The 12,657-nt window shown below is 48.0% G+C and overlaps 5 protein-coding genes across 5 annotated transcripts; 3 read left to right on the top strand and 2 right to left on the bottom strand.

Annotated features, from left to right (window-relative positions):
* Nucleotides 1-657: 657 nt before the first annotated feature.
* On the top strand, nucleotides 658-2,247 carry N7508_000548 (uncharacterized protein; the record flags this gene model as incomplete). The annotated part of the gene is made up of 4 exons (XM_058458633.1): nucleotides 658-696; nucleotides 751-870; nucleotides 929-1,021; nucleotides 1,081-2,247. The coding sequence occupies 4 exons, from the start codon at nucleotides 658-660 to the stop codon at nucleotides 2,245-2,247; spliced, it is 1,419 nt and encodes a 472-aa protein (XP_058324855.1).
* A 645-nt stretch (nucleotides 2,248-2,892) lies between these two features.
* On the top strand, nucleotides 2,893-4,207 carry N7508_000547 (Chitinase II; the record flags this gene model as incomplete). Its single annotated transcript, XM_058458632.1, has 5 exons — nucleotides 2,893-3,129; nucleotides 3,191-3,485; nucleotides 3,530-3,783; nucleotides 3,841-3,948; nucleotides 4,022-4,207. 5 exons carry the CDS (start codon nucleotides 2,893-2,895, stop codon nucleotides 4,205-4,207), a joined length of 1,080 nt encoding a protein of 359 aa, XP_058324854.1.
* An 83-nt stretch (nucleotides 4,208-4,290) lies between these two features.
* N7508_000546 (uncharacterized protein) lies at nucleotides 4,291-5,214 on the bottom strand (the record flags this gene model as incomplete). Its single annotated transcript, XM_058458631.1, has 1 exon — nucleotides 4,291-5,214. One exon carries the CDS (start codon nucleotides 5,212-5,214, stop codon nucleotides 4,291-4,293), a length of 924 nt encoding a protein of 307 aa, XP_058324853.1.
* A 2,746-nt stretch (nucleotides 5,215-7,960) lies between these two features.
* On the bottom strand, nucleotides 7,961-10,378 carry N7508_000545 (ABC transporter ATP-binding protein; the record flags this gene model as incomplete). The annotated part of the gene is made up of 1 exon (XM_058458630.1): nucleotides 7,961-10,378. One exon carries the CDS (start codon nucleotides 10,376-10,378, stop codon nucleotides 7,961-7,963), a length of 2,418 nt encoding a protein of 805 aa, XP_058324852.1.
* A 593-nt stretch (nucleotides 10,379-10,971) lies between these two features.
* On the top strand, nucleotides 10,972-12,549 carry spp2 (spliceosome ATPase-activating subunit SPP2; the record flags this gene model as incomplete). The annotated part of the gene is made up of 1 exon (XM_058458629.1): nucleotides 10,972-12,549. One exon carries the CDS (start codon nucleotides 10,972-10,974, stop codon nucleotides 12,547-12,549), a length of 1,578 nt encoding a protein of 525 aa, XP_058324851.1.
* Between the last annotated feature and the right edge of the window lie 108 nt (nucleotides 12,550-12,657).

Raw genomic sequence — 12,657 nt, 5'->3', positions numbered from 1 at the left:
ACTGTTGATGATAATATCAAAAAGATGTCTTCGACGAAAGCCGTCTTCTCGTCGCCCATAAAAGAAGCCTGTCATTCTGTAAGCCAAAGAATAAGCCGTTTAAATGCGTCCTCAGGCTAATTTTGCGATTGAAATGCTACCTGTTGGCTTGTAAACGTAAAGAAACGGAGGCCAAGTGGAACCGATAGTATCGTAGGCTATATTTCGGCATTGACACACAAAGAGCATGCACGAAGAACACCGAGATTCGCCCCTTTTTCGAGGAGTCAACAATAAGTAACGCAAAGTGATGTGACTCGTCAAACGAGTTTGTTTGCCAAAGCTTTCCTGATTATGTGATATATGCCTGAGGCCACCAACAAAAGTGTCCTACCCTGGCTTCCTCACTTCTGGATCCAAATCACATTGCCTTATTTGCTCTTCTCTCTCTCTCTTCGTTCGAAGCTTAGATCTGATTTTTCGCGCGATCTCCATATCTCCTCAGCCTCTGCGCAAGCTTCTTGACCTGCTTTGTCAAACGAAACCTTTTCCTTCCCGACCCCACCGCATCGTGTCGGCAATCGTGCAGTCACTCCACCGACACGCCGAACGCGCCAGGTGGATGATCAAGCTGCTCTTGCAGTGAAACAAGCACTTGATAAGCCACCGAAGGACAACATGGCAGCCGAATGCTGCTCTGCGGGCGAAACATCCGGAGTAAGTCGAGTGTTGGAATTATACATCGTGACCGAGACTGACGCGCGCTTTTAGCTGGCCAATACTCTCCAAAGCCATGTGGACGACATTCGAACCTTAATTCAATGCGGAATTTGTATTCGACCACTCTATGAGCCTTTTACTCTCGCGTGTGGGCACACGTTTTGCTATTCAGTGAGTTCCTTTGCCCTGATTTGGTTCTCGTTTCGCAATCTAACTCAGATCTCTACAGTGTCTATCGTCATGGTTCGCAGGAGGAAGATCAAAGCGAACATGTCCCGATTGTCGAGCACCCGTCAAATCGCAACCGGCACCAGCGTATCTGGTAACTACAACACAAACCTTTATCTGGCTCATTACATCTAACAATCTGGTGTTTGACAGGTCCGGGCGGTCGTGCAGATGTTCACAGCTCGCGCCGAGCTTCTAGACAAAGGTGAAACGACCATGGAGCATATAAAACACCGACAAGAAGAAGCCGGAAGACTTGAGGAAGACAAGGCGAATAACCATCCAACGCAAGGTGGTCTATTCGGTGGACTTTTCAAACCCAAAGTTCCCCCTCTCAAGCCCGTCATCGACATTGACGATGGGGTTATGCGATGTCCGCATTGTTCATGGGAACTCGAGGAAGGAGAGCAATGTGCTAATTGTGGCTATCGATATCGCCCCGGGTCCGAAACAGACGGGACAGAATCAAGCGATGAAAATGACAGTGGTAGCGACGATGATTCAGATGGCATGGATGACGATGACTCCGAGGACTCCGAGGACGATTCTGAAGATATTGAAGATGCTGCGAATCGCGTGTGGGGATCGGTTACAATCTCTTCCAATGGTGTCGAACTTGGATCGCACCCTTTGCGAGGAGCCTTTCCGAGCGAGTTCCGCACGGCAGGTGAATTTGCCTATCCTATTCCAGAATACAGTGTACCTTATGATCCGAACGCGTTTGATTACGAAGAGGACGAGGACGAGGATGAGAATGAGTACGATCACGAAGACTCTTTCATCAATGATGGAACACAGATCACAAGTGGCGACTACGAATCGGACTCGGGTCATTCTACCGTTGTAACTAGTTCTCAGCGCAATGAACGTCCCATTCTATTCAACCATCACACAGATGGTGAAGATGACTCCGAATCCTCTTCAGGGGAAGAGGAAGACTCGAACTCAGACTCAGACGACTCAGAATTATCCGACGAAGATGATATCCGGGCTGTGCCTGCTCGACAGGCGTTTGGCAACACACGTCAGTCTACTTGGTTGATTCCCACCTCTCCATGGATGCATAGGAGGCAAGACGCTCCTACACCCTCTGCCGAGACCATTGACTCAGGCTCGGGATCTGAGGAAGAAGAGGAAGAGACATCTGATAGGTCAGAACCTCCGAGCTCATCGCCTCCTCCAGCACCCAGCCGACCTAACACGGTTCGCGGGCTTTCCGCTCGCAATGCGATTACCCTTGATGATTCCGATGACGAACAACCCATTGGCCCAGTGAGAAGAAATACCCACAGACGGCGTAACAGATACTCCCCATACTAAAACTCATATTTCGAAACAACATCTACCATCTCCCTATACAGCCTACTTCTTGTTCTTTGGCACGGCGTTTGGGAAAAGGTAGAAAGCATGCTTGGCGCTTTGTTTGCATTTTCTTATCCTTTGATATCCAAAAACGGACTGTTCATCTTTGATGGTTTCGGCGACCAGTGTTAGATCTTTTCTGTCCCCCTTTTTCACCCCAACCCTCGGTTCTATCATCTGTCACCCTTGTACTTATGCCCTTGTTGCTTCTTTCTCGGCTTGAATGATCCTCTGTTGGTTCTTACCACCAAGAACACACACCAAAACTCAATCATTGATACACAACTGTTGAACCCCCAAGGATGTTATTTCATAATATCAAATCCAAACATTACTTACAGCATCTCTTTTAACGTGAGATATTAGCTTAGCTTGTCATGAGGTTTAATTAAAGTAATCTTAGCTACCATCCCTAACTAAATCTGTCTGTATTATAACAACACTACAAGATGCTTGGAGCGCCCTTCGGGCGCCCTAGAAGGCAAAGCTTTTGTAGGTGAGTCTAGTCAGGATAATTAGCCAGTTTACTACACCACAACGCTAGGTGACGGTAAATTGGGCGCCGAAAACGGCTAGTTTTGACGCCATTTTAAGCGTCACGGGATGCTTCCACGTCTATTCTCGAACACAACACACGATGACTTCTTCAGATATGGCTACGATGCAACTGCCAAAGAGATCTATTATCACCCGCCATTGTATGACGATTTCTTTGGTGAAGAAGACACGACAATCACCTGCGAGATAGATCTTTGCGAATATGATGGTGCGTCGTGCCACGAAGGCGGGGACGAGGCCGACGGCGCACTTGCCCGCCGCGAGGTCCAATGGTATCAAGAGGTTTGTCAATGTCTGCGACCCCCGAAGTCTCTATTGTAACTAACGTCACTGCCTATATCAGCGGGATGTACTCCATCATCTTCAAAAATGTGCCAAGGAGAAAGAACTGAAATTCAAATGCACAGATTTGGCCGGGGCGACGCGAGTCTTTGTCTATAAAAGATTTGCTTATCCAGGATCAGGCCAATGGTTACCCAAGGGGAACGAGGATCCAGATCCCAGAAAACACACTGCGCTCAGTCAAGCCGTGGTCAACAAAGACAAAGCTGATTGTAAAAACACTCAAATTGAGGAGCGAGAAGCGGCAACTACAGAACTCAAACCTGGCACAGATGGCTCGGATCCTGAAATCAACAGTACGTGCTCATTGGGTTACAAGAACATGACTAACAAGCTATAGCCGACCATGTGATTGCAGTAAAGGAAATTGGTCAATTTTTGCAATGGGCTATACAGAGGGGATGTGCTATTGATTGCAACTTCCTTGTGGAGTTTTTCAATCAAGATGTCATCCCGCACGATGCGGCCAAGACTCCTGGCCACAGCGAAGTCTTGCGAAAGCCTATTGATCGGATCATGGAGCAACTTGGCTCTGATTCCAACGTGGATCTTTACCGACTAACGTATCGAATCTTGAACAAGCTGAAAGGCGATGTAGGTGTCTGGTTCCACTTCACAGCATCGAAAATCTTGCTAACTACCGTCCACTAGCTTTGGGACAGTGCAGAGGGTGTAGCAACCGGCATGTATAGCAACACGCGTTGGAAGACCTTGCGTAAGGATGATGATCCTGGAAAGGCTTTGACACTGCTACGAGACGTAAGTCTCACTACTCATAATGCTCTAGTTCTTCGTGTTATTGTGAGAAACTGTCAACGCTGACTCACTACAGACATTTGCCGTCTTCAATGATCAAAATGCGGAAAACACCTTGAAAAGATTCAATGTGATCTACGAAGGCATTCACAAGGAGTTAGACCTGGCTGCTGTGGCATGGTTCGAAAAATCTCATAAGGAGGTTGACCTGGGATCAAGATGGGTGAGATCTATAGCAATGGGTATGAAGCAGAGGTTGTAGCATTCCCGACTTGAATATTGGGATACAAATTTTTAAGTGACATACACCCTAATGCTATTTACCCCTTTCTTGATTGATACGCATCACTGGCGTTCAATGTATTCACGCTCAGTGATACTTGTTGTTCTTTCCACTTCCTGATCCGGAGAAAACAGAAACATATCCTTGGGTTGACTTCTCGCTGACGGGCCGTCTGTAAAAATGATATCCAAAGGTGATTCCATGCCCCAATCATCCCAAACCACATCTCTGTCCTCAATATATTGGCAACTATCCGCGAATTTGAACAGACAATCTAGATGAACACGGACCATGCCACGGTAGTAATTTTCATTATCAGATTCTGCTTCATCTTTAGAATCTGAGTAGATAAAAGTAGCGTCCACGACATTGACATAGCCGACCATTGCGCCGGGCTCATATATAACGAACGGCGACCCTAGCTCCCATTGAGCAATGTCTGGGACTCGAGGCTCCGCGCTAGCCAGGATCGACCTCACACAGCGATCATCCAACACTAGAGGGTAATGAAATCGAGGACAGGCACCACTAGCATAGAGACCTCGGGTTTCAAGCCACGCTCGATGCCGACTTCGAACCACGGCTTCTGACGCCCCTTCTAAGGCGGGATCTTCAAAGATCACATTTCGATAGCCTTCTCGGACAAGTTCAATAAGCGTACACCCTAGCCAGGTCCATTCCCCCTCTTTATCTGCCAGACCAGCCAGACAGGCCTGGTCGAGCGTTTCAATGGCTCGTGCCCAGTCCTCCTCAGATATGGTAGCATAAGCAGTGCGATAGATGGTCCAGCCCCATGGCCAGCCATGAAACTCACGAAGGCATTGACACTTGAGAAATTCCGGGGCGGACTTCCACTCTGGCTTTGCTTCTTGTCGGGCTGTTCGCTGGCTGAGGGTTTCTTCGGGCAGAAATTCGGATGACGACGACCGCCATGGTGTAGACCATGATTCGTGATGAAAGGTACTGGGTTGACGTGGATGAGTCATGGTTCTCACAGTGCCTTTGCAAGTAGGTGTCCTTGGATGAGAATCTCTCGGGGCCTTGGATGTCCTTTTGTGTCTCGCTTAGCGCGTGGGCGCCCATGACCCCCCTGACCCAAATGTAGGAGCACCAGGAATTGGGACTAATGCAGCAATCAGGCTATATCTTGCGATATTTTAGTTGATCTACCAACGTGATGGGCATTTCGTTCATCTACTATTCAACAATGCGACCATTAAACAAGTTGGCATCCCCACGCGAATACTGCATGAAACCGGATGAAAGTCCACGGGTACTAGGTACAGGTCATAGCTTAGTCATTGGTCTATCCTTTAAATGCCTCTTGTGGTACCGTTATACCTTATTTCAGGTGGGGAAGAGGAAGCGGAGGAAGCAGTGGAAAGAGTAGGGGCAGAAGAGGAAATGGAAACGACAGGCTAGGGAGGGGTACACAAGGTACAAGGGCTAAGATATCATAGCAACCTCTATAGCTCTCGAATAACATTTCGGGGTCGGAAATGTTCCCTAGATCGATGTTTGGGTAACATCCAGGCTTTTATTTTCCTTATTGGCGTAGTACAGTCCCCCTTTTGGGAGCAGCTGTAACCTCTATTCTCAGTCCAAGTCTTTTGTCTCTATCTATGCAACATGACATCGTGAAGTTATTATGTCCATCCATTATATAACTCCGCAAACAGAGCACGCTCTACACGAGGCATTCGAAACCTCTCACTTAGGATGATCTCAACGTCCTCGACCTAGAGCTAACACTTCAAGATGCTATCTTTCCTTGATCAGAGTCAAATCAACTGATGTCATCATCACCACTAGGTCGTATCACATATATCAGTCTACTGAAATTTCCATGGAGGTGCATGAAATTCTTAACTTTGCCTGCAATACAAGTGCCAAGGTACATACCGACACATTAAGAGAAGGGTAAAGATCATAAGATAATTGTTCATAGCATTGTATATCATCGCCCACGAAAAGGGAAAGGGTAAAGGTAGTAATAAGAAAAGCAAGGAGAGAAGAGAAAAATCTATTAATGATCTCGTGAACCGAAGCCGAGTTAGTATCAAACAGAAAACCGCCAAGATTGATCACCCGTTACCAAGTGCTAAACCGAAAAACAATTTAAGAGAAGGAGGGAAGGAGGTCAATAAAAGGGATAATGATTTGATCGCACACTATATGTGGACGGGAGGAATGATAGGAATAGAAGAAAAAGGGTATAAGACAGAATAGCAGGAGAGGTGGGGGAAGTATCGGAAGGGAGGTACTCTAAGCACTCTGCTGGAAGAGAGCAATGGTCGAGCAGTAGTTGCTCTGGTTTGGCTTGTTGGGCACCATGCTCATACCCTGAGATGAAGTGACCATGTTGACGGCCGCCTTGGTGCTGAGACCGTACAGGTGGGTATCCGAACAGTTGACTTCGACCATGTTCTCCTAGCAGTCCTCGGAGTTGAGGCAGGACTAGGCGTAGTTCTCAAAGAAACTGTAGAGACTAGCGCCGTAGACGAAGCCATCCGAGGAACCTAGAACACGCAGGCCCTAGGACTTGCGGCAAGAGCTGGTCTTGCAGTTCGAGAAGTCGGGGTCGTTCTAGGAGTCCTGGGGAGTGTAGGGGGTTAGGGAGGTAGTGTTGGACTGGTAATAGGGCGTCTTAGATTGAATGAGACCTATAAAGACGTGCTTGGCGCTAGACACCTAGTAGTTGTACAGCTAGTGGTGCTCGGAGGAAGTACCCCATAGCCAGACGGGGCTCTAGGCCTAGACCTTGACATTTCCCATGGGACTGTAAACAATGCAAACATCAGCTATCTCGTGACTTATATGAATTAAGCATTTCTTGGCGATTCCAAACGATATTTCATTTACAATAGCTTTTTCTAAACATTAGATGATTTTAGACTAAGTAATATTTATATTCTTATATATATACAAAATCTTTATCCTCTCGCCTTAGCCGCTTCTAATCTCGAAGTGTGATAAAATAGGATTAAGGTGACGAATGTTCACATTAGATGATACTAAAGATATACTAAATAATCACAAAACTATGGTCGGAATATATCAAAAGTAGTAAATACTTAGTGGGTTTGATACTCGCTGAAACACCTATAAATTACCGTATTTCATCATGATAACTCAGCGATTTATCTATTATTCTTATAAAAATAATGTATAGATGGGAAATTCTTTTAGTCCTATAGGAGTGGGTCCACGGGACTAGACCTCCATAGGAATTCCTATAGGACTAAGTCCTACGGACATGGGACTAGATTTTCGCATTTGAAAGAACGGAGAGATAGGATAAGATTGAATGGGCCGATCAGCCTGAGCATTGGGGTGAGCGATCAGGTTGCTCTGGGAGTCGATCACTTCCCGAGGCGGCAGTTTTACTGTCACCTAGATTACTCTTACACTATCTGTATAGTTTCTAACATAACAGAAGTAATGATTTTGTACACCGTGACACCATTAGAATATTAAATATTCCTAACCGAAACTAGCTTTATAGATTGATCGCCTTATTATAGCCTCTCGTTTCCGCCTTCGTTTTGCTCACATTCAAGTGCCTTGATTTATAGTTCCTAGAATCAACTATCCCATCAGCCGAATGAGGGAGGCCAGGGCTTGGCTGGAAAATGGTACGGGATGTTTTTACATACATGAATTTACCAGAACTAGACTCATCTTGTACAACAGGAGATGCGAAAGAACCTATTACTATTGTTATATGCTTGTTCACAAATCCAAGACACAGCCTTCCTCTTCTATATCACCACCAAGCTGCTTTTGCCACAAATTATGGTATTTTCCGCCCATGTCTAGCAGTTCCTGATGAGTCCCCCTCTCGACTATACTTCCCTCATCTAGCACCAGAATCTGATTCGCTCTAATAACAGTGGACAGACGATGAGCAATAACAAAGGTCGTCCGCTTGGCACACAGTCTCCTCAAGGCACTTTGAATCTGAGTCTCAGTTTCAGTGTCAACAGCACTGGTTGCCTCATCTAAAATCAGGATTGGCGGATCTTTTAGAAAGATACGCGCAATTGCCAATCGCTGAATTTCACCACCTGAGAGTTTGACCCCTTGCTCGCCAACCTTCGTATTGTAACCATCTGCAAATGTCAAGATTTTGTCGTGGATAGCGGCCGCGCGACAGGCATCGTAGATCTCTTCATCAGAGGCTGAGGTCTTTGCATATCTCAGATTCTCAAGAATTGACGCATTGAACAGAAGGGGATCTTGGGGAACCAAGCCTAGAGTGCCTCGCAGAGACCCTTGAGTGACATCGCGGATATCTTGGTCGTCGATTTTGATACACCCGGAAGTGACGTCGTAGAATCGGAACAGCAGTTTCATGAGCGACGACTTGCCAGACCCGGTGGTACCAACCAGTGCAACCGTTTCTCCGGGGGCAGCGGAGATACTTACGTCGTGAATTGCAGTTCTTTTGAGGTCATAGGAGAAGTGAACGTTCTCAAATGTGACTCTGCCTTCCACTGGCCCTATTTCCGGGGCACCATCCTTGTCTATGATACCAGGCTCGGTCATAAGTAGATCCAAAAGCCGCTCTGCGTCAATGATATCCGTCATGATATAGCGGAAACTGCCTGAAAGAAATTTAATTGGCCAGATGAGGTTGTCCCAGTACTGAATCAGGAAGACGAAATCTCCGGGCGAGGCGCGTTTTTCGTATACTTCATGGGCCACAAGGCATGTGAGCAAGAACAATGTCGCAGGAAGCAACATGTCCAACAAAGCATTGATAAAAGCATCGCGTCTAGACCAGTCTGTCTTGGCCTCGAGATGCTTCTCAACAGCACCTCCGAACCGTGATATCTCCCACTTAAGCATATTGAATGATGACACGGTATGCCAGCCCTGAACGGCTTGATGCATTATCCGTGCTTGCTCGCGCTCTGCCTTTGTCACGCGCCGACGGTTGCCGATGTTCCAGCTAGAGGTGACGACTTCCAGTGAAAGAAAGCCGAGAGATGCAATCAGCATACAAAGTGCAATCGAAGAGTTAAATTTGAGATAGAGCAACACAAAGGCAACAGTCAAGTCGATAATCGGGGGAAGGATATACAGAACGGAAGTCTCGAGAACATTTGTCAGTGCCTCCCCCTGCTCGATGGCTTTCATGACTTCTGCAGAGTCTCTGTCCGCGTGGAACTCCATCTCCAAACCCATGATATGCTTGAATGCAGCGTTTGTGAGCTGTCGGTATGAGAAGCGCTCAACGGGTATCTTGGCGAGAGCTTGGACGAGACCTAGACCCGACTCATCTTGTAGGAGATTCAGGGCAAGATAAATCGCCAGGTCAAGGTACGGCAATCGGCCTTTAAAGAGCTGATCAGCGGCGACTCCAAGCTGGTAAGGTACTAGGACATTCAAGAAACGGCCGCCGATCAAGCAGAGACCGCAAGCTAAAAGACATGCCTGGACTTTGAGGTCATTCTTGGGAATCAGGAGAGGTAGAACGATCTTGAAATTCTTGATGTAGGTTATCCAATTGCCGCTCTTACGAAGCTGACGGGAATTGGAGTCTTCGTTATCGTCTTCATCGTGCTCGTCGTCACTGAAATCCTCGTCATCTTCGGCATTGATGGATTGACCAGATGGGGACTGGCTACCGTAGGAAGATATGCCTGACTCAGGGGCCAAGAAAGGAGTCGTTTCATCAAGATTCTTGCTGCGTGTAAAACATTTGGACGTGCAATCCACGAGTAAACATGTAGCAATGAGAAGCTGAGTCGATGAAATGGTGAGTAGTGCAGCGTCGTCGACTGCCGTCCCAAGTGCCAGAAAGGGAACCGAGAAGCCGAGCGTGATAACAGATAGGCCCAGGACCTCGAAATTGATCAACTGCTTTCTCGTACAGACAAAAGTCCATACAAAGGCGAATAGTACTGCGGAATGCAGCCGCTCCGGTCTCTGACCGAGAGCATCGCCATGAAGGACAAGAAGAATTGCTTTGGCGATGTAGGATAGAGCAATTAATCCCACAGCCGTGTATTTCACGACGCTCTTATGCGTGGGTAACTTCTGTTTCTGACCGAAGTTGATTAAGAAAGATGCAAAAACAAAGAGCACGACTGTGACTGAGGACGCCACATGCAATCCTGCAGAGACCTTTGAAGGGGATATCATCCTTGGAGGAAGGCAAGGAAAGGGAGAGAAGGTAAATTTTTCAAAGGTGGGAGGGGAGGCTCAAGTAAATAATAGAGAATGAGTTCAGCTCTCGAGCACGACCATCTTTCAAGCCCGCAACGCCATGATGACGGTTGAGGACCTGGTGGCAAATGGAGAGAATTAACTACTGCAGGCCTTACAATCTAGAAGACCATGGAAGATGAGGGTGGGCAGATGAAGTCTCAACTGTGACAATTTCCGGGGCGTCTAATAGAAAAAGGCTTGTTTAGCCCTACTTTAATTGTGCTGCCTATATTTAAAACAGTGACTCTAGACCCTGAGCAACCCTCGGGGTCCAAAATAGGTAAGATTATGCTTGAGAGTAAATCAAAAGCGGTTTGTATGATAGGTACAAGGGGAGGCCAAGATTTGCAAGGTTGTTCGTTCAAGTGTTGTAAACGTCAAGTTAACTTATACTTCGGTGATCGGTGTTTGGCGCAACCAATTTTGCCACCGCCCGGTACAAGCTCTCGAGATATCAGCTCCGCCTTCCGTTAGTATGTCTTCTCAAATATCCTCGGCTTGTTGAAAATACACTCGGGACCGTCGCGATGTCTTCACGCGACCCCAATAGAGGCGGGAAACCGTCGTCCAAGCCAATCTCACTCTCCCTTTCAGGCTCAAATGGGCCCTCAAAAAAGACCGGTTTCAACCTCCATTCCTCGAACCGCGGCCGTGCCACCGACTCTCCAGCAGCTAAAGGCCAGTCACTCCCTAGGCGGCCTCACCAACTAGCGCACGGCGATGACTCGGACGAAGAAGAGGCCGCTCCGGTCCACGAAGAAGTCTCAGGCTTCGACACGCACACCGGTGGCGCAATTACCGTTGACGGACAAGCGGTCGACGACAAAAACCAGCTACTGGTAATCCCAGTTACAAGCAAGAACAACTGGCGCGACCGGGCAACTGGTAATGTGAAGAAGGGCAAGAATCTGCTTCCCCGTGAAGTGCAAGCTATGCAAGAGGCAGAGAGGAATGGACAAACTCCCGGCGGAGATGCCACAGTCGAGACAGATGCGCCGAGCATGGCATACGGCCTGAGCTTTGCAAAGCAGTCCGAGTCCCAGGAAGAGAAGGGCGCAGCGGATGAAGATCAAGCTATGCCCGATGCGAAGCCTGTTGCGACCAAACCTCTCACCGATGACGAAATTGCCATGCAGGCCCTCATTCGCGAGACACAGGGTGATGTGGAGCGCAGAACAGATCTTGTTATCGAGTCAAATTTAAAGGAAGAAGAGGAAGCGCCAGTTCACTACAACGAAACAAGCTCTTTCCGGACAGATGTGGCTTCGCGACCAGAGCCTGCTACGTTGGACGCCTACAATGCCATTCCAGTAGAGGAGTTTGGTGCTGCGCTGCTACGAGGAATGGGTTGGAAGGACGGTCAATCTATTGGAAAGGGCAATTATGGCGGCGCCGCGGCTGCTGAGAAGGCGAAGAATGCCCGTGTCCCCGAACGACGACCTGGATTCCTCGGCATTGGCGCAAAGGATACATCTGGCGGCAAAGGTGCCGAAGCAGAGCTTGGCGCGTGGGGTAAGTCAGCTATGCGCAAGGCCTCTAGGAAAACAGGCGAAGAAAACGGAAAGGCGGAGGGTGTATACATGCCAGTCACGATGCGCAACAAGAAGACGGGTGAGCACCTGACCGAAGAAGAGCTCGAGGCCCTCAAAAAAGAGGCAAAGGCCAGTCCCAAAGAGGACGACTGGCGCGACAGACGAGACCGCAACCTCGAAAAGAGTGGACGAGACATGGACCGAGAATACCGCAAGCGCGATTATGACGATTATGACCGCTCTCACCGGAGGAATGGGTCTTCACGCCGTGACCGCAGTCTGTCCGGTGGCCGCCAATCTTCCAGACGTTCCCGGTATGACGATGATGATAAAAGCAGGCGGGACGATCGTTCCCATCGTGATCGGGATTATGATCGAGATCGCCGCCGGGACCGCCATGACGACAAGGACCGACGGAGAGACCGCGATCGAGATTATGACAGAGGTCGCAGCGAACGCAGTGACCGGTACAAAGACGATAAGTACAGTTCTTCACGCTCGTCACACTCATCTCGACATGACCGAGACCGAGACCGCGATCGTGACTCCCGACGCAGCCGTCGCGACGATTGAAGATATCAATGACTTGGATGGGAAATTGGAGGATGTTGAACATCAGAACTTGCATTACAGAAGATGTGCCTGACCATATTCGGCCATTCAAAAGTGTTACAAAATAGA

This window comes from Penicillium antarcticum (assembly GCF_028974205.1).
Source record: "Penicillium antarcticum strain IBT 31339 chromosome Unknown utg000001l_segment0_segment0, whole genome shotgun sequence".
Lineage (NCBI taxonomy): Eukaryota > Fungi > Ascomycota > Eurotiomycetes > Eurotiales > Aspergillaceae > Penicillium > Penicillium antarcticum.
Note: the sequence above shows the minus strand (reverse complement) of the source record. Positions and strands in the feature narration are given on the sequence as shown.